Source organism: Chiloscyllium plagiosum, unplaced genomic scaffold, assembly GCF_037043375.1.
Source record: "Chiloscyllium plagiosum isolate Xiang-an unplaced genomic scaffold, Cpla_swu_hap1 HiC_scaffold_16, whole genome shotgun sequence".
In the NCBI taxonomy this organism is placed as follows: domain Eukaryota; kingdom Metazoa; phylum Chordata; class Chondrichthyes; order Orectolobiformes; family Hemiscylliidae; genus Chiloscyllium; species Chiloscyllium plagiosum.
In genome coordinates, this window is record NW_028270154.1 from 15558893 (window position 1) to 15581409 (window position 22517).

At 41.6% G+C, this 22517-nt stretch overlaps 1 protein-coding gene across 4 annotated transcripts in view; it reads left to right on the forward strand.

Annotated features, from left to right (window-relative positions):
- The first annotated feature begins 1605 nt into the window (after positions 1 to 1605).
- The window catches only part of LOC122556483 (glutamate receptor 1), a 208569-nt gene continuing 187657 nt past the window's right edge, over positions 1606 to 22517 (forward strand). For all 4 annotated transcript variants that reach the window (XM_043703159.2, XM_043703161.2, XM_043703160.2 and 1 more), the window contains exons 1-2: positions 1606 to 2223; positions 2434 to 2577. In XM_043703159.2, the coding sequence (XP_043559094.1) occupies positions 2142 to 2223; positions 2434 to 2577 (226 nt within the window). In that variant the 5' untranslated portion in view covers positions 1606 to 2141. The remainder of the gene's footprint in view (positions 2224 to 2433; positions 2578 to 22517) is intronic.

Sequence of the window (22517 nt, forward strand, 5' to 3'; positions counted from 1 at the left end):
CAATTTTCACCTCTGCCCTCAGTACTTTCCTTTCTGATCTGACAAGCAACCCCAGCTATCCATTCCTTATCTTGGTCTTCCTTTCATTGTCCCCATTTTCTATCCCTTTTATGAGGGTGACAGAAAAAATGTTTAGTTTTATGGATTAGCTCATAACGGTCACCCATTATTGGCACCTCTCTAGGAGTCACAACCTTTGCTCTATAATATGTCTTCTTATGACAGAAGGTCGTGACTTTTTAAAATTCCTCTAAGAGAATAATCTCTTTAACAGCTCCTTATGTGGTTTCAGCTTCTAATGCTCATATCCCCCTGACAAACTTAATTTGCTAATATCAGTTTGCCCAGGCTGTTTCTTTACCTCTCTGTCTCAGACACATGCCTCACTTGGGGCAGGTTATGAGAATCCACATTGGGTTGTTTGGTCACCTCTGGACTCAGAACTCCAGAGAGGAAGAAAGTCGTCCTGAATGTTGACGGAGAAGTTTTGGTCACTTTGCTACAGGAAGGATGGTATTAAACTGGAAAGCATGCAGAAGAAATTTACAAGGATGTTGCCAGGACTTGAGGGATTGAGTTAGAGGAAGAGAATTTGAACAAGTTTTTTTTTATTTAGAGAGTAGGAGAGTGGGGGAGGACCTTATAGAGGTGTATAAGATCATGAGAGGCATGGATAGGGTGAATGCACTCAGTATTTTCCCAGGGTTCGGGTATCAAGGACTAGAGAGAATCAGTTTAAGGTTAGAGGGGAAAGAATAAATGGGAACCTGAGGGGCAACCTTTTTACATAGAGGGTGATATGCATATGGAATGATCTGCCAGCTGAAGTGGTTGAGGCAGGTACATTAACAACATTTAAATAACATTTGTACAAATACATGGATAGAAAGGTTCAGAAGGATATGGGCCAAGTGCAGAGAAATGGGGATTAGCATGGATGGATAGTTTGGTCAGCATGGACCAGTTTGAGCCAAAGGGGCTGTCTGCATTCTGTCGGACTCTATGACTCTAAGAGTAAATAATGGCAACCCTTGTAGCTCCTTAATGCCAATCCATAAATCGATGAGACCCTTGAATGTAAGATTGCTCAGAGAGATCTGGGGGGCGGGGGTGGAGGGAGGCAACGTAAAATCAGATCAAGAAGCAAAATGTTTGCTGTTAGATGAAATAAATGTCAGTGTCCATCCGAGTCTGGGTGAACGGGGGGAGAACTGTGACTCCTTAATTGTTACTGCCCCCACCCACCCCTTTGTTTCTCTCTGTCCTCTTGAATTGACCGACGGAATGTGCAGCATTTTAATACGCCGCTCTCTCGCTCTTCTCATTCACTAACCGGCTCTCCACATCAGAGGGGGTTTTCACACTGTTTCCATGGTTACATTAGCCTATCTTCGAACCCTGCCACCCACTTACATCATTCAGTTATGTTGTAGGAAGATTCATTATTGTACAACCACGGGAAATGAGTCCTCCACTGATTTTTTTTACAATCTCAACTCATTACACACACACAATCATGGCAACTGGCCGGGACAAGATTTTTATAAATAATAAATAATTATATAAATAATAAAGCCACTTTCGTTAATCCCTGGAGCCCCATTTCTGCAGTCACTGGGGAATGGTCCTCCTCTGAGTAAATTGATAATCAAGTCATGCTGCACATGTCTCACAGCCGAGAGCGCCTGATCGCGATTTGCCTGTCAAGAGCTGCAACAGTAAACAGGACCACTCCGCGCTGGGGCCGCTCCGAGCTGGGGACACTCCGCGCTGGGGCCGCTCCGAGCGGGGGACACTCCAGACTGGAGCCAGAGACTGGCGCCGCTGTTGGACAAAAGCCGCCTGTTGCTCCACCTTCCGGAGCGCGGAGATTGGTTGTTGCCTCCGCGCTGTGGACGCCCGGGCTCTGACTCCGCGCTGGGGGCATTGTTTGCGAAGCAGCTCCGCGCTGGGGACGTTGTGCCTGTTTGTCTGTGTGTGCGCGCGTGTGTGTGTGAGAGAGAGTGAGCGGCAGCTCCGCGCTGGGGACGCGCTGGCAGCGAAGCAAATCCTCCTTTATCCAAAGCGGCGTTAAGGAGCGGGTAAGTGCAGAGACGGCGGGGAGAACGAGTCAAGCCCAGCTCGCCGATGCAAAAGGCAAAATGCAGCCATCCATCCTCACCATCCTGTGTTCGGGATTGTTGGGATGTGTTTTGGGAGCGTTTCCCAGCAGCTTGCAAATCGGTAAGGAGTTACTTCTGTGTATGCATTTTCACACTTTCATTCATTCTTGCAAAGGAAAAAGTTGCTTTCATTTTTCCTATCAGCCAACTCCGAATTCTGCCCTGAATCTGCTGTGTTTTTGTCCTGATGTCATTTGGTCAGTGGATTGAAATTCCTTCTCAATTAATTCCCAATCCATCTCCTCTCTCTCTCTTCCATCCCTTCCCCCAGGTGCTCTCTTTCCCAAACAGCAATCCCAGGAATATTCCGCTTTCCGTTTCGGATTATCGTTCTACAACACGGACACTTTGTACAAACTCATCACCCAGACGGAGAACGTGGACATTAGCAACAGTTTCGCCGTCACGAACGCCTGTGAGTAAGAAAGGCGGAAAATAAAACGGGGAATTGATCCCGGGACTGGATAGCGACTAGCGACGGGTCTTAAAGGAACAGGGAGATGTTGGGTGCGAGAGCAACAGTGTTTGCGCTCCCCTTTAATAAGGACAGCTTGCAATGGAGTGCTTTAGGGGTTCATTGACTGGTGAGGGTACGGAGAGATACCGCTCTTAGGATAGTTACTGGCTGTGATCTCGGATTCAAAACCATCTGCCAGGAAATATCTTTTTTGGTATTTTTGCAACAAAATCCAACGCGAATGTTCGGGTAATTATTGCTAGCAGACTGTTACACAAGGTTGTTCATATTTGTTTTTAAGAAATTGCTGCACAATATTTATTGAAGTTGGTGTTGGGGAGTTGATCTTGTTTTATATTGCAGTTTGGATAGTCAGGATGAAATGCCGCTGCAGTTTCTAATTCCTAGGTTTCCAATGTTGTCTGATCTCCCTGAAATGGAGTCAGTGTGAGAGCATGCAAGAGAGCTGATCGTTTTAATACAGGGTTGTGCTACTCACTGGTCTAATTTACACACTTGGAGCTGTGTAACACAGGGAGCTTATTTGATCATCATTTGCTGTCCTTGCGTATGCTGTTGATATTCTTGGGATATTCCAAGTGACCACTGTAGATAGCATTGTTGCAGCATCTCCCCCAGTCTGCAGAGACAGTAACTCTGGGTTTTTCTCATTTTGAATTCTTTGAAAAGAAAGGTTTCCAATGTTAAGACTTTTGTACAAGTGTGGATCGTGGCAATCAGGAAGGACAGAACTGCTGAAGGTTTCAAAGACTGAGTTTGTGTTAGCTCCACTGGGAACAATTTGCAGACAGCAGCATGCAACGACTGGAGTCACCACCGAGCCAACCGTTTGCTTGCTGTCATTTTTACTGTTAATACAATATTAGGGTTCATGTGTATGCCACACCATGTTGTGAATGGAGATAGTGTGGATCTCAGTCTTCCCAGACTGGGAAATGAATTGAGACATGTGAGATTGAAAGAGGGTGACATTTGTACCTGACTCTTACCCGAGCTCCAGTCTATACTGGGTGAAATTAAAATCTGAGTTTAATAGGTTTTTATTTTGATAAGATCTCTCTTGTCAGCTATCTGACAACTAGTAAGATCAAACAATTTGGAGCCATTCTACTCCGGCTCATTCTAATTGTATAAGTCCTTTTAAAAAATCGTTTTATCTTAATTGTTTGTTCTATTCCGATATTTACTTTGATCCTTCTTTCCTGTCAAATATTTGTCTCTCCTATTCCAGCCCTACTATATTGTGCTTCTGCTTGATTGTAGATCAGTCATTTACTGAATACAACAGTCTGGGTCAGTTAATCAAGCCCTAAGCAGCTCACCCTGTCCCCATATTCCCCATTAGTTCCATGCACCATCCACTAGGTTTAGCTTAGATCCTCACTCTCCTCCACTACTGACTCACTGTTTCTGTTTCATTGACAGCCGTAAACAGAACTGCAGAATCTCTGAATTGTACATCACCAAGGTACTAACAGATACACACACTCAATGGAATATACATGCACAGAAAACACGGAAAATGAAAAATACATTCAAATGCCTACACACACCCTCCAGAAATGACACATGCATGCGTCCACGCTCTTTAGTACAGACAATAAATAAATATATAATACACAAGCTCAACACTGACAATATGACAGAGGAAATGCAAGATATGATTCTCAGGTATGTGTAAACTGAGAATTGCATTGTGATCACTAGATCATTAAATGATCTGCCAGAGACTAACAAGGAGATTTGATAATTATTATTGACATTTTTTGCATTTCATCAAGACTGACATTGTAAATCAGTTTGTTTTCTTAATTTACCAGAATACAGTTTTAAGTCTGACTTTTCCTTTTCAATAATACAAAGCTCAAAATATTTTCCTAATCAACCTGTTCAGAAATATTATTATACTCCTCTAGAGCAGGTGAGACCTGAACCCAGGCCTGCCTAGCCAGGGGGTATGGACACTATCACAACACCACAATAGCTCCATATTAGAAGTCTTTGTGCGAAATAGCATAATTGAAGACTGGTGGCATCAGGCTTTCTGATATTCCCAAATGCAAAAAAATTGTTGTATTTAGTACAAGGCACCATTTTCCTGAGGTAGTGAGAGAACCCCTCTTGAATGGCTTTGGATGATAAATCCTCATTTTCTCAAGTGGTGATTAACCTGACAACACAATGTGCTGCGAACATCTGACATCTAGCGCACACTGAGATTGTTCATTGGATTCTGGGGATATCTGCGGTGAGTTTAAATATCCTGGGACATTATAGAGAGCCTACATAATAACAACACTGCTAACTCCTACTGTTTTCATTTTTATTCTGATCCAAGTCAGAGAATTTACCTTATGAGTTGGTCCCAGCTGTGGAGATAACAGTTTATGCACAATTGACTCCAATCGAGTTCTGATGGCTTTTATCTCCGAACAGATTGTGAGCAATATTGTTATTACATTTCCTAACAAATGAGAACACTTCCTGGCTGCAGTAAGAAGAGAATTCCCTCGGCTGGGAATGAATTAGTGAATTGGTTACTGCTATTGTAGTTACATGGTTATTGGCCATTGTACACACACACACAGTTAACGAATACTGTACACACAGGGTTAATATATGCTGTATTCATAGAATTAATGGACATTGTAGTCACAGGGTTAATAAATATTGCATTGAAATGTTATTGGAATTTGCTCTCACAACATTATACCAACAACAGTACCTCCTTAGATACAGTTAAATCTTCACAAATTTGAAGCCACTGTTTTTGAACGTGGCTCCAAACCCCAACTTTAGTGACTGATTTTGTCCATCAAGGTGGCAACTATCTGAGAATAAAAGCAGGCTGTTTGCAATTGTGGCGTCACACCTGATCCAAGATAGGCATCTGGCTACAGAATCTCACTCTGACTATGACTGTGCATTCCCGTCTTTGTCACCCCTCGTCTGTTTATCTCCTGCTGAAATTCCTGTTCATGGCTTTGCTGCTTCCAGACTTAACTATTCCTCCGCACTGCCGGCTGACCTACCACATTCTATTCTCTGTAAACTTGAAGTAATTTAGACCAGTGCTGCCCGTGTCCTGACTCCAGTAAATCCCATTCACCCATTATCCTTATGCTCAATCACCCACACTACCTTCTGCTCAAACCATTCCTTAATTTTAAAAAATTCTCTTCCTTGTTTTTAAATCCCTTCATGGCTTCATCACCCCCACCCCCAAGCCTCCACAATCTTCTACAGGCACACAACTCTGAGAACCTCTGGTCACTTGCAAATCCCCGATTTTAATTGGTCTGCCATTGCAGGCTGTATCTTCAATTGCTTGGGCCCTCTGCTCTGTAATTTCCTGCCTAAATGTCTCAGCTTCTATAGTGCATTTTCAGCCTCAAAGGTGCAATTTAAAACCTATGGTCTTTGACACAAGGTTTGGTCACAGTTTCAAATACTGTCTTATTTAGCTCCATGTCTATTTTTGCTTTTTATGATCCTGTGAGGTAGTTTGGGATGGTCTATTATCGTGCTGTGTTGCTATGATTTGTGAGTTACAGAACACTCAAAGGGCAATTGGACATCAGATTCACAGGGTAACTGGGTGCTGTGCTCAGAGTATTATTGTACATTTAATTCACCAGATGTTTGGAAGTTATATTTCTAAGGCTACTGTGTATTGTACTCACAGGATTATTGGACATTTTGAGTGTTACATTCACTGGATTATTGACATTCTGCTGACAAGTTATCCTTCTCACAGGTTTATTGAACATTGCAGACACAGTATTATTGAAATGCCTTCTCAGAGTTATTGCACAATTCTTAAAAAATTGTTCATGGGATGTGGACATCATTGGCCAGGACAACATTTATTGTTTGCCCCTATTGCCTTAGAGACAGTGTGGTGAGCTGAACGTTTGAACTGCCGGAGTGTAGGATCTAAGCTCAATGCTATTTGGAAGAGAGTTCCAGAATTTTGGCCCAGCGACTGTAAGGGAATGATGATATATTTCCAAGTCAGGAAGGTGTGTGATTGGAGGGGAATTTCAGGTGGTGGTGTTCTCAGGCATCTGTTGCCCTTACCCTTCTGGGTGGCTGAGGTCATGGGTTTAGAAGGTGCTTTAAAAGGGGCCTTACAGAATTGCTGCCGTCTACCTTGTAAATGGCACAAAATGTTGCTACTGTGCATCAGTGGTAGAAGGAGTGAATGTTCAGCATGTCAATACAGCAAGGTACTCGTCCTCGGTGGTGTTGATGTACCTAATAAATAGGAGTAGGACTAGGCCTTTTGGCCCCTGAAGTCTGCTTCACCGTTCAATAGGATCATGACTGATCGGCTCCAGGCTTCAACTCCTCTATTGTGCCAGCTCCTTGATACTTCGAAAATCTATCTACTTGCTCTTTAAATACTTTCAATGATCTAGCCTCCATAATTCTCTGAGCGAGAGAATTCCTGACGTTCACTAGGAGAAGAAATTCCTTCACAGCTCAGTTGTAAATGAGTATCCCTATATTTTGTAATTATGTCCTCTATTTTGAGATTTACCCACTAACGGGAACATCTTCTCACCACCTAGCCTGTAAAGCTTCCTCTGAATATTTTCTATCACTCTGCGAGTACATCCATTAACCCTCTGAATACACAGTAATTAAACCTGTACTCACAGGAGTGTTTGACATTATATTCAGAAAGTTAGAAGACATTGTACTCAGAGGGTTAATGGATATACTTGCAGAGTAATTGGATATTGTACTCACAGAGTTGTTGAACATGGCATGTCTGTGTCATTGGACATCACAGTCTTAATGTTTTGGAACATTGAGCTCACAGGAATCTTCCATATTCTACTCAGCATTATTTGAAATTGTTCACACAGAATAATTAGGTTCTGCATTCCCATGTCTGTTGAAGATTATGCTTACAGGGCAAGTGGGCACCGTACACACAGGTTTAACAGGCTTATTGTTATTGTCATGTTGGCACTGTCCTCACAGGATTCTTGGACACCATACTCACGGGGTCTTTGGAGAATAAGTTCTTATTTTTTACTGGCACTGTACTCACAACACGTTAAGACTTTGTACACCCAATATAGTTGAAGTCATAGATTCATAGACTCCCTGCAGTGCAGAAAGAGGTTATCGAGACCACTCTTGTGGAAGTTATACTGATGAGTATTCTGTTTGTTAATCAATGTTATGTGTGATTGGACTAAGAATCCAGAGACCTGCACTAAAGCCATGGGATCACAAGTTAAAACATCACTATACACCAGCTGGTGTAATATACATTCAATTACTTAATTAATAATTATAAAACTTGGAGTTGACAGCTTTTCCTCAAAATGGGGCCATGAAACTACTATTATTGATTGCCATAAAAACCCTTATGGTTCACATATATCCTTTAAGGAAGGAAAGTGGTCATCCTTATCCTCGCGTGATGCAACAGCAGTGTGGTTGAATTTTAAGTGCCCTGGAAAATGATTGACCAACCCACTCAGTTGTACCAAACTGCTACAGAAAGATCAAAAAAGAGTAAAACTAAATGAACTACCTGGCATCCACCAAGGCACCAAAAACAACTGTGGCACATCCAGCCCTGACAACCCTACAAAGTTCTCCTTACGACTATCTGGTGACTTGTGACAAATTTGGGAGAGCTGTCCCATAGATTGGTCAAGCAACAATCTGACATAGTCATACTCATGACAACCTGCCTCATAGTCAATGTCCCAGGCAGCACGGTCATTATTGCCGAAGGTAACCTATCCCACCAGCAGATTGACTCAGTCTAAGTGGTAGCACAGTGATATTCGGTTAGAATGGAGTTCCCTGGGAGTCCTCAATCTGGACTCTGGTTCTTATGAAGTCTCATGGCATTGGTAACACATGGACAAATCTTACAACTGATGAATATCTACTGCTCACCCACAGCTGATAAGTCAATATTCCTCTGTTTTGAACACTACTTGGAGGAAATAATGAAGTTGGCAGTTGCACAGAATGTAATCTGGTGATGGTGTCTTCAATGCGTAGCCTGAGGGGTAGCTTGGCTGAATAAGATGGCTAAATCCAGAAGGACATAGCTGCGAGACTGGGGTTTTGGCAGATGGTGAGAGATCCAAGAAGAGGGGAAATCCTACTTGATCTGGTCCTCACTTGTCTATCTGTCACAGATGCATCTGTCCATTATAATATTGGGAGGAGTGGTCACTATGTGGCCATTGTGAAATCAAAATCCCATATTCATACTAAAAGGTAGCATCCATCATGTTGTGTAGTACTATGACCATGTTAAATTCGACAGGTTCAGAACACCAGCAACTCAAAATTGGACATCCGCACAGTTTTGTTGGCCATCAACAGCAGAAGAATTGTATTCCGTCTCAAGTTGTAACCTTGTTACCCAGCATGCCCCCACCCTACCTTGGCGATCGAACCAGACGATTAACTCTGGTTCAATGCAAAGTGTAAGAGGGAGTGCCAAGAGCAGCATGCCTCATAATAAAGTGTCAACCTGATGAAAACAGAAAAAGACTAAGTGTATGCCAAACAGCAGATGCCAATATATGATGGCCAGAGTCATAGAGTCATACAGAATGGAAACAGACCCTTCGGTCCAACCCATCCACGCTGACCAGGTATCCTAAATTAATCTAGACCCATTTGCCAGCATTTGGCCGACATCCCTCTAACCCTTCCTATTCACATACCCATCCAGATGCCTTTTATATGATTAATTTCACCAGCCTTCACCACTTCCTCTGGCAGCTTATTCCATATATGCACCACTCTCTGCATGAAAAAGTTACCCCTTAGGTCCCTTTTAAATCTTTCCCCACTCACCTTAAATCTATGCCCTCTAATTTTGGGCTCCCCTACCATGGCGAAATAAAAACGTTGGTTATTTACTCTATCCATGCCCCTCATGATGTTATATGCCCCTCTAAATGATCACCCCTCAGTCTCCGACGCTCAGTCTATTCAGCCTATCCCTGTAGCTCAAACCCTCCAACCCTGGCAACATCTTTATAAATCTTTTCTGCACCTTTTAACATTTAATAATACCTTTCCTATAGCAGGAAGGCCAGAATTGAATGCAATATTCAAAAGTAACCTAACCAATGTCCTGTACAGTCTCAACATGACATTCCAAGTCCTATAATGAGTACACTGACCAATAAATGTAAGTGTACTAAAGGTCTATTTTATTACACTATTTATCTGTGACTCCACCTTCAAGAAATTATGAAGCTGCACCCCAAGATCACTTTGTTTGGCCACAATCTGCAGGAGCTTACAATTAGTAAATAAGACCTGCCTTAATTTGCCTTATCAAAATGCAACACTTCACATTTATCTAAATTAAACTCCACCTGCTACTCCTCGGCCCATCGGCCCATCTGATAATGGTCCCATTGTACTCTGCGATAACCTTCTTTGCTGTCCACTACACCACCAATTTTGGTGTCCTCTGAAAACTAACCATTCCTGCTGTATTCAAATCATAATTATTTATATAAATGACAAAAAGTAGTGGACCCAGCATCAATCATTGCAGCACACCACTGGTCACAGGCCTCCAGTCTAAAAACAACCCTCCATCACCATCCTCTGTCTCCTACCTTCAAACCAATTTTATATCCAAATGGCTAGCTCTCCCTAGATTTCATGTAATCTAGTGTTGCTAACCAGTCTACCATTCAGAACCTTATTGAATGCCTTGCTGAAGTCCATATAGACAACATCCATGGTTCTGCCTTCATTAAATTTGTTTGTCATTTCTTCAACAAACTCAATCAAGTCAGTGAGACATGATTCCACCCACAAAGCCATGTTGATTATTAAAGGTCCTTGCCTTTCCAAATGTAAATCCTGTCCCTCAGAAACCTCTCCAAACCACTTAGCCACCACTGACATCAGACTCACCGGTCTACAGTTCTCTGGCTTTTACTTACCAGTTTTCTTAAATAATGGCACCACATCAGCCAGCTTCCAATCTTCTGGCAACTCATCCATGGTTATTAATGATACAAATGTCCCAGCAATCATTTCTCTAGCTTCCCACAAAGTTCGAGGGTATACCTGATCAGGTTCCAGGGACTTATCCCCCTTTACGCATTTTAAGACATCCAGCACTTCCTCCTCTGTAATATGGACCCTTTTCAAGATATCAATATTTATTTCTCCAAGTTTTGTAGCTTCCATATCCTTCTCCAAATACTGTTGCAAAATACCTGTCTAGTATCTCATCCTTCTCTGTGATTCCATACATAAACAGCCTTGTTGATCTTTAAGAAGTCCTATCCTCTCTCTATTTACTCTTTTGCCCTTAATGTATTTGTAGAATCTCTTTGTATTCTTCTTAACCCTATTTTGACTCAGAAGAAAAGGATCAGATCAAAGTTCTGTAGTTCTATTACATTCAATGATGAATGGCAGTGGACAAATAACACGTGACGAGTGAGTTAGGCTGCACAAATATCCACATCCTCAATGATGGGAGCCCAAAAGAGAAGGCTGAGCATTTGAAACGGTCTTTAACCAGAAATGATAAGTGGATTATCCATCAAGGCCTCCTCATGAGCTCCCCAGCATCACAAATGTTAGTCTTCGGCCACTTAAATTCCATTCACATTCTGAAGGCATTGAATTCTACAAAGGCTATGGATCCTACAAAACTCCAGCAATAGCAGTGAAGACTGTGCTTCAAGATTAGCTGCACCTTTAGCCAAGCTCTTCTAGCAGAGCTATAAGACTGGGATCTAAGTGATGATATGGAACATTGCTCAGAATAGATCCAGTTCCCTAAAAGCAGTACTATTCCAATCTGGCCAATTACAATGTTAAGGTCATCAGCAAAGTGGTACAAGGTACTATCATCAACTGTGACATTCAGACAATAATAACCTGTTTCACTGACATTGTTGATCTTTTTATAGCCTTGGTCAAAAGATAGTCAAGAATGGAAGAGGTGAGGCAAGAGCGAATGCCCTTTTACAAAAATGTAACAGAGTGTTGTAAAAGTAGCCTGGGCAAAGTTGAGGCCAATGGGAATCAGAGGCACATTTCTCCTCTGGTTGGAGTCATACCTGGCACAAAGGAAGGTGGTTGTGTTTGAATAAGGTCATTCATCTCAGTCCTAGAAGATTGCTACAGGACTCCCTTAGGCCTAGGGTAGTGTCCTAGGCCAGCATTTATTGTCCATCCTTAGTTGTCCTTAAGAAGGGGGTGGTGAGCTATGTTCTTGAACCACTGCAGTACATTTGGTACACACAGATGCCATTAAGGAGGGAGTTGAAGGAACAGCAATATATTTCCAAATCAGGGTGGTGAATGGCTTGATTTTCCTATGTGTCTGCTGCCCTTGCCCTTCTAGATGGTAGTGTTTGTGAGTTTGGAAAGTTCTGTCTAAGGAGCCCTGGTAAATGTCCACAGTGCATCATGCAGATGATACGCACAGCTGCTTCTGAGTTCTGGGAGTGGAGGGATGGGATGTTTGTGGATGTGGTGCCAATCAAATGGCTGATTGACCTAAATGGTGCCAAGCTTCACCTCCAATGAATGAATAAAAAAATTCCAAACATCTTCAGCAACTTCAATAATGACCTTTCCTCCATTATACATCAATAATGTCCTTTGCTAATGATTGTACAATGTTTAGTTATTGGCAACTTTCCAGATACCAAAGTGGTCGGTGTCCATGTACAGCAATATATGGCCAATATCCAAGGTTGGGATGCAAGCAACATTCAGACCATACAAGTACCAAGCAATGACCATCTCCATCGAGAACCCAACAGTCACCCGTTGACATTGTCATCACTGAATGTACCACTTTCAATATCCTGGATGTCAACATCGTTGACTAAAAAAATGATCTGGACCAACCAAATAAATATCTGGCAACTATAGCATGTCAGCTACTGGGAGTTCTGAGTTGAGTAACTCAACATCTGTTTGTCTAAGAAGGATTACTTTCCAGAAGGTACATGTAAGAGATGTGTTGGAGTACTCTGTGCTTGCCCGGATGAACATCAATCCAGTAATGCTCAATATACTTAATACCATCCAGAACAAAGCAGCCAATTGATCAGTATCCCTATCCACCACCTTCAGCAGTCTCCCTCTTTACCACTGAAGTACAGTAGCAGCAATGTATACCATCTACAAGATGCATTGCAGCAAATCACCAAGGCTTCTTTGACAGCGCCTTCCAGAAGGACAAGGGCAGCAGACGAATAGAAACAACCCCACCTGCAAGTTTACCCCCAAGCCAAACTCCAGCCTAACTTGGGAGGTTTATCTTTTTTTTACACTCTTGCTGAATCAAAATCCCAGAATTCCTAATAGCACCAAGAATGTACCTACCTCAATGGTCTGCAGTGGTTCACCGAAGTGGCTCATCATCACCTTTGCTTGGGCAATAAGCACTGGCCATACCAGCAGCACACACACTCTCTGAAAGAGTAGAAAAAAAACTTCAAATATTACTGCTCATTGCAATCACTGGCGTTTTGGAAATTCTGTTCACAGGGTTATCAGATATTGTACTTACTGGATTATTGGAGATTACATTGAGAGATGAGACCTATTGGAAATTCTACACATTGACCTATTGAGCATTGTACTCTGAGGGCATTGATCAGATAGTGCATTGTACAATCATTGATGTTAGACATTGTTCTTGCAGGATGATTGGACCTAGAGTTCATGATGTTACATGACCTTCTTTTACAAGTTTATTCAACATTGTAATTGCAATACAGTTCATAAGGTCTTGGACATTGGATTCACAAGATTCTTCCACATTCTACTGAACCTTATTTGACATTTTACATATGGGTTATTCAATTCTCTATTTATTGTGTAATTTGACATTGTGTTTATAAGGTTACAGGACAGTGTACTTATCATTTTATGAGACAAACTTAAGAAGGGCAAGTCATTTTTTTTTTAGAAAGCAGTCCTCTATTTGCAACCAATTCTGAATGTTATTTTATTAGTTCTGTCACATTACTAAGCATTGCAACTTCTTAGAAACATTATCAAATTAAAATTATGGATGTTCCTGTTCATTACTGATATTTATCGGTTGTTGATTGCTCAAATAATTATTCAGTAAATTTGGCAATATTACTGGGATCCTTGAGAGTCCTAATCAGTGCTCGATATCCACGTGTTACAAAACCCATCAAAAATTCTGAGTTTTGTGCAGTGTATTACTCCCGAGTTTCCTGGCAAGCCCAAATCCCTCAATTAATAAGATAATTTATTTAAGAAAACTATTTGCTCATTGTGGAATTAGTATTTGTGGGAGCTTGCTGTGTTTAAATGCACAGCCAGGTTTCCTACATTGTGATAGTGATTATTCTTCTAAGTTTGTTTGTTGGCTGGAATGTATGGTCTGTTATCTGGAGGATGTTCAAGGTGCTCTATAAGTGCATTTATAATCTTCCCTCTTTTTCTTTCTTTCTCTTTAGTTGTGATCTAGAATGTGGTGTCTGAAGGGGTAGTGGAAAGAGTGTCTGTATTAACTTCCAAATGGATAAGTACTTGAAGGAAAACATTTGCACGGAAACAGCAGAGGGGACTGGGGGAAATGTATAGCTTTTATGATCCCTTGTTTCTCTTACCCTCTCTTTCCATCTCATTTTTTTTCCTTCTTTCTTAATTGAATAATAATCGAATTATAATTATAATGAATAGTAATTGACCATTAGCTTTATGTGCCTTATTAAAAATGAGCATATACCATGATCCTAATAGATTTTGAGATGCAGAGTCTTTTGTGCCTGTATTGCTCACCAGACAGAAATGAGCTGCTTCTGTTTACCATAAAGCCTCCTTTATTTCTGCCTGGTTAGTTTTATACTGCATTTCCGAGTGCCTTTTCTTAATTAGTTTTATAAGATTCAGGATTTTGATTTTATAATTCAAAGTATTAATAAAATTAGCCAGCAGTCTATTCCTCCTACTCCCTCTGTGTTCCATCCCTGCTGACTTCCCCTTCTGGGAATCCTGCTCAATCCAGACTCGCCTCATCATCTCCCGCTCTAACTCTATTTTGCCCTGGGACCCAGTGGGACTTAGCCTTTGTGGCTCTCTCCTCCTCCTACATTCTTTTCCAACTCCTACAATCTAAACAACATAGACACTTTGACTCACCCCCACCTGATACGTTCTCATTGATTTTGTTTTCTCCCTTGGTCGTTCCAGTCACTGCAACTTTTCCGATTTTGAAAGTTATGAGCTGATGAACTTCCAAACCGTGATTATATTTTGGAGTGAATGCAGATGTGCCCATGTGTTACAGCTGGTGCTCTGTTGGAATGCCTCTCGGAGTAATCTGTTTGCGAGAATACGGAATACAGGAACAGTGTGAAGCTTTCTAAAGTGCTTGGAGTGTAGCCTTACTGTATTGATCCAGAAATGTGTTATTGTGTCTTCTAGCTAAAACCACAAAAGAAAGTGAGATAACCTGGTGGGAGGAGATATTGTCCATCTCTTTGACTTCTAGTCCATCTGTCTACTTCTCTTCCTGTCTGTCTACTCTTCTCTTTATCCATCTTTCTACCTTTTTAATGACGTCTCTGATGGTCTAACCTGCCGTGTGGCTATCATATTGTCTGCTTTTCTGTCTACCTTTCTCATCTATGGATCTGTCTCCTTAACTTGATAGCTGCTTGTCTTCATATCGGCCGTTTTTGGTTTGATCTGAATACACAAATAGATACAAAAGAAGGAGCTGGTATTCATATCACACCTTTGGGAAATCTCATAATGTACCACCGCCAATTAAATAATCTTAAATTGAGTATTGCTGAAAAAAACCTACACTTTGTCGAAATATTACATCTTGTGGTCGTCAGGATGATTTGCAAGAAATAACAAGGTGAAAGGAAAACAACATTTGTAGCATGCGAGAGGAGAGTGCTGATTTGTTTCCAAGTAGATTCTGGTGAAGGCATTGCTGTGTTGTCTCCACGGTGATTCTTACAAATTGTCCAGGTTTGAACAAGATGAAAAACTTTGACAAAGTCTGTTTTATTTTTGCAATACAATTTTGCATCACCAAACGACAATTTGTGTTTTAAAATTGTACTCGGCAAACGTAGTTATTAATGTTTACATAGCAACATCGCTGAATGAGCTAAATGATGAGAAAACTGGTTTCTGATAATACTGGTTAAGGAAAAAATTTTGACCAAGATACAGAAACATGTTTGCTCTTCTTCAAATGCTGATAAATCTTTAAATCCACCAAGTAAGTTGTTATTCATGAGACTGCCTCTGTAGTGGGGCATTACTCCATTATACTACACCTATGACTGATCGGTATTACCTCAGTACTGACCCTCTGATAGTGCAGCACTCCCTTAGTACTGACCCTCTGATAGTGCAGCACTCCCTTAGTACTGACCCTCTGACAGTACGGCACTCCCTCAGTACTGACCCTCTGACAGTACGAGGTAAAAACAATGACTGCAGATGCTGGAAACCAGATTCTGGATCAGTGGTGCTGGAAGAGCACAGCAATTCAGGCAGCATCCGAGGAGCTTCGAAATCGACGTTTCGGGCAAAAGCCCTTCATCAGGAAGGGCTTTTGCCCGAAACGTCGATTTCGAAGCTCCTTGGATGCTGCCTGAATTGCTGTGCTCCTCTGACAGTACGGCACTCCCTCAGTACTGACCCTCTGGCAGTGCAGCATTCTCTGAGTACTGACTCTCTGATAGTGTAGCATTCCCTCAGTACTGACCCTCTAGCAGTGCAGCATTCCCTCAGTACTGACCCTCTGGCATTGTGACGTTCCCTCAACACTAACCCTCTGACAGTGCGGCACTCCCTCAGTACTGACCCTCTGATAGTGCAGCAGTCTTTCAGTACTGACACTGCACTGTCAGAGGGGTGGTACTGAGGGAGCATTACATGTCACAGGGACAGTACTGAGGTAACTCTGCAATGGTGGAGAGGCAGTATTGGGGAAGTGCTGTACATTTTTAACAGCACACATTTTTAACTGCTACACTGTTGAAGGTGCTGTCTTTTGATTGGAATTTAACGGGAAGACCTTCCGGTCATCTTAGATGGATGCAAAAGAGTCAGTGTCATTATTTTGAAGAAAAGTAGGGAAATTCCTACAAATGTCCTGGTGTAATGTTGATCCCTCAGTCATCACCACTTAGAAATATGGCCATTATCATGGGAGTTTGCTGTGTTACAACTACTTTACTTCCTAACTAACAGAAATGACTGAGATTTAGATACCATTCATTGGCTGTGAACATTGATGGTAAGGATTAATCTCTCTCTCTCTTTCTAAGTGTGCAGATGATATTAATTCCTGTAACACGTTCTTTGAAATTGGCAACAGAGAACACAAACACAGATATTGAAAAATATAAATTAATCCATACTTTGGAATTAATGTATCAGAACATGATTGCAAAACAAAGACAGATTTTCCATTTCTTATTGGGAAATGGAGATCATTCATAATCCAATTTACTGGTGGATTAGGCTTAACACTCTCTACCTGTTTCTGAGAGTTAGGAGTTAATGAGTGAGATCACATTGAATGTAGCCACATTGTGTTGGACAGTAGCTAGAAGGAGAACGCTTATTTTAAGAAAACAAATGAAGCGCTGAAACTGAAGAAGGAAAAAGGTGAGAGGGAGGGAGCAGTGAATATCAATGAAGTTAGCTCGAGGTGACATCTTCATAAGCAATCCCTTGGAATTGAGAATATTGCTTCCAGTCTGACTTGATGTGTTCTGAAAGGCTTGATGAGTGCACTTTGTGAACTGCAGTCTTACTACACGCTGCTCCTCAAAATGTAAGTTTCTTTTCACAAAATGAGCCTTCTCCGTTTTATTGATCACAAGCCAGGGTCTCACATGAATCAGTCGGGATATTAAAATCCTTCAGGGATACTTTGAGGGCATCCGTAAAGTGTTTCCGCTGTCCTGGGATTCTCCTGCTGGGATGAAGTTCTGAGTGGAAAGGGAGAATGGCATCAGAGATGCAAGGGCGAGTCCATTTTGGGTGATGTGAGTGCCTTATGCTGGGCAAGTTGGCCCAGTAGATGATGCTGCTGTTGGGGTGCTGCTCTTGCCAGTGGTTCTGTTTGGTGACAACCTGAGTTCAAAGTCTGTGGATCTGCAGAGGGAAACATGGCTGAGGGAGGGTGAGGGAGTTCCACCATTTGAAGAACAAACTCAAGAATGCGAGGAGTGCCAAAGTTTGGAATCCCAGGAAATAGTGGGTAATAGGAGAAGAGTCAGTGAATGTTGATTCCAAAGTAGAGAATATGAATCTATAACATAAGGAGATTCGGAGGAAGAGGAGGAAAATCAAAGCAAGAGGATGAGAGACTGGAGAGAACGCAATCTCATCAGGAATTCTTCTGATCTTGTGGTTTTCCCATGGAGACTAGGGGAAAGGTTGAAAAACAATAACTTGCACCTTTAATGTAATAAAATGTCCCAAAGCACTTCATGATCTGATTTTTAAAAGATGCATCAAGTCACACATAAATATCTGAAAACAGATGACCAAAGCTTTGGCTAGAGGCAGGTTTTCCTGACTTTTCAAAGCAGGAAAGTGACATAGAGAGTTAGAGGTAAAGAGAGGGAATTCCAGTATCCAGAAAGCCTGCAACAGTGAAACAATTAAAATCTGGGGTGCAAATAAGGTAGAACTAAATGAAGTTTGAAACACTAGAACTGTTTGTGACTGGAGATTATGTAAGGCTGAAGCCAAAGCAAAATTTAAATGTGAATTTAAATGAGAATTTTAACATTGAGATATCGTTTAACCAAAGAATGAAGGGTGAACAAGATTTGCTACAAGTTAGGGCATGGTTGTCAGAGTCATGGGTGACCTCAAGGCTCCAGAGGGTGGAATATGGGAGGCCAGACAGACATTCATTGGAATTGCAAAGTTCAAAAGTGACAAATACATGGATTCTGGTATCAGCAGCAAACAAGCTGAGGCAGAGGCAGAATCCGGCATTGTGACAGTGGTGGAATTGCAGTGTAAGAACGGGGAAGTCTTATTGCAATTGGGCAAGGTACTGGTAAGACTGCATCTGGAGTACTGTGAGCAATTTAGGTCTCCTTATTTGAGGAGAGCTATTATTTCATTGGAGACAGTTCAAACAAGGTTCACTAGGATGATCCCCCATGTGGAAGGGTTGTTTTGTGAATAAATGCTGGGTCTCTACTCATTGAAATTTCAAAGAATGAGAGGTGGTTTCATTGAAACACATAGAATTCTTAGGGGTGTGATGGGCTAAATGCTGAGGGGATGTTTCCCATCATGGGAGAGTCTAGAACTAGAGGGTATGTTCTCAGAATAAAGGATTGCTGATTTAAGACTGAGATGAAAAAGAATTTCTTCCCTCAGAGGGGTGTGAGTCTTTGGAACTCCTTGGCACAGAGAACTGTGGAGGCAGAGTCCTTGTGTAAATTTATAACTGGGATAGATCCTTGATCAGCAATGGAAGCAATAGTTATGGGTAAAATGCAGGAAAGTGAATGTGAGGAACATCAGATCAGGCATGATCCTGTTGAATGGTGGGGCAGACATAGGGGCTGAACCACCCACTCTTGTTCTTATTTCTTAAGGTCGTACAGTCAAAGGTAGAAATTTGTGGTATTCATGCATACAGGTTTGGAAGTTCATTTGGGACCAATTACAGCACCATGGCTCAACTTCAAACAGTTGCCATTGACTAGTGAATGGAGTTGTTAAGGGACTGAAACCAGTAACTTTGCCATTCTTAATATTCAGCTGGAAGCAAATTTTGCTACATTAGCACGAGATGCTCTAACATTCATGATATTTCATGCTGCAGTCAAATCATGCTGATATCCATATACCAAGTGGCTCAATAGCAATACAAGTGATTCTGAGATGCCGGTGTTGGACTGGGGTGGACAAAGTTAAAAATCACACAACACCAGGTTATAGTCCAACAGGTTTACTTGGAAGCACACTAGCTTTCAGAGTGACGCTCCTTCATCAGGTGATTGTGATGAAGGAGCGTCGCTCCGAAAGCTAGTGTGCTTCCAATTAAACCTGTTGGACGAGAACCTGGTGTTGTGTGATTTTTAATCCAATAGCAATATAGGAATTGAAGGAAGCCATTTACCTCTTGTCCCACCATTTGGTGAAATCACCACCGATTTCTAACTATACCTTGTCTCATATCACACAATGCCCTTGGTTAATAAAACTCAATCAGTCTCAGATTCAAAATCAATAACTAATATCGAATCAATTGCTGTTTGCAGAAGAGTTCCAAATTTTGCTGTTCTTTGCATGTAGAATTTCACATTCGAGTTTTTAGCCTTTACTTCCACAGTATAGATTCCCCAACCAGTGCAAAATATTTCTATCCACCTTTAATATCTGGGGAATCCAATCCTAGAATCTCTTTGTATAATTCCGATTCCAAGTATCATTCTGGTAAACCCATATGTAATCCATCCAAGACCAATACACTTTTTCTATTGCATTGTGCCCAGAACTGTTCGAAGTGGTGCAGGTATGATTTAATCAGAGCTGCGTGTAGCTGAAACATGACGTCTACTCCCTTTGTATTTGAGTCCTCTATATATAAAGGGTTTTACAGGTCATTTTCAGTATGTGTGATAATTTTTGAATGATCTGTTAACTTTGAAGAATCTTTTGATTTTTATTGTTTTTACCTTTCTTGTTGTGCAGTTGAGTTTTTCACTTATGCCTGAAACTTTGACTCCCCTGAGCCTATCGCCATCCCGCTCCTATCCAGCCCCAGTCCCACCCCCAATCCCATTCCCCTATTTATCTCTCAGCTCCCTTCCCCCTCCACATCCTGATGAAGTGCTAATGCCCGAAACATCGACTCTCCTGCTCCTTGGATGCTGCCTGACGCACTGTCCTTTTTCCAGCACCACACTTTTCGACTCTGTTAATTAGGAGCCTCACTAAACATGAACATGGTAATCAGCCGATTTGGGAGATCTTAGCAGTTTCATCCCTAGTTAACCTGGTTATTCCAGGTCAAATGCAGGTCAGGTTTGATAAGCATGGTAGGTTCCCTACTCTGAGGACTGCTAGTGAATTTGTTGTATTCTTATGACAATGTGTCGGCTCTATTGGTCACTTATATGGTTCCAGCAGATGAATTGGCCTTGAATTTGTTTTCGTAATGTGGTATCTGGCATTCAGTGGTCCCAGAATTCAATTCTGCAGCACTGCTCATTACCAATGGCAGCTTGAATCCTTGAGAATGCCACTTGGACCACTTCCAGCCACTGAAACACAGAAGGAGTAGAAATATAGTTGACTTTGGACATCAACTCCCCTTTCCCATCCTATCCCATATTCCTTCATTTACCCTGCCACACCCCCCAAGAATCCAAAGTCTATCAGCCTCAGCAATGAAAACAGTCAATGGCAGAGTATCCCATGGCCTTCGAGGCAAGAGAACTCTAAAGATTCAAAACATTATGAGTGATGACACTCCTCCTCATCTCAATCCTGAGGCATTGATTTCTTTATCCTGTATTGCATCCCCTAGTTCTAGAAGGCCACTCAGGGGAAATAGTCTCTTAACATCTACTGCAGCAAGCCTTCCAAATACCTTGTGCATTTAATGACAGAGCCTCATCCTTTCCACCTCAACTCCTTTCACGTGCTGTGACTATATGGGCACTAACATTGACAAGGCATAATGTTGGGTGACTGTGACTTTAAGCATTTGGTGCTCAAATCCGGCATTTGGAATCTTGTAATCCTAGTTAACTCCGCCATTTAAACATGCATTCAACTGCACAAGAAATCCTTTCGCGAGCATTATGTAAAAGGTCCACATAGGGACATCAACATGAGGTGCAGTTGATATCCTTTTTGCAATTTCAGTGAGTAAACAGACTGTGCAAAATTTTATTGAAGAGATTTGGAAAAGCCATTAGATTTACATGATTGTGGTGCTGGAATTTAATTTGGAGGTCAGGGAAATTGCTGACACATAGAGAGGTAGGAAAGTGTATTCTGGGGAAGACTCAAGAGCATCTAATCTAATCCAATCAAACTGCAAATCGTTATAGGAAGGCTAAGTGATTGAGCAAAAATGTGGCAAATGCAGTTTCATTTGGGAAAATGTGAACTTCTCCACTTTGGTGGAAGATTAGAAGAGCAGCATATTATTTAAAATGGTGATGGATTGCAAAACTCTAAGGTACAGGGGGAGCTGGGTGTCCTAAAACATAAGTTGCAGAAGGTTAGTATGCAGGTACAAAAGGAATATGGCATTCATTGCAAAGGAATGGACCTTCTAAGTAGGGAAATTTTACAGCAGTTCGATGGGGAATTGCTGAGTGCTGGAGTGCTGTGTGTAGTTTTGGTTCCCTTATTTAAGAAAGGATATAATTGCACTAGAAACTGTTTAGCTAAGACTCACTTAACTAATGCCTAAGATGAAGGAGTTATCTTACGAAGAGAGGTTGGAAAGATTAGATCTGTATCCATTGGGGTTTAGAAGAATGAAGGTGGTCTGCTTGAAATGTCCAAGGTGAACTGACAGGGTAGATGGATACTGAGAGGATGTTTCCCCTTCTAGGAGACAATAAATGTAAGCAACAGAGTTTAAGAAAAGTGGTTTCCCATTGAAGAAGGGGATGTATTTTCTCAGAGGATCTGATTTATGTGAAATTCTCTTCTTCTCAGAACAGTGGAGACAGCATCATTGAAAATGTTTAAGGCAGAAGTTGACAGAATTTTAGTTGACAAAGGAGTTAAAGGTTCTCAGATGTAGCCAGGAAAATGAATTGAGGTCACAGTAATATTCGGTCATGTCATGTGGAGCAGACTTGGGAGGTGCAAATGGC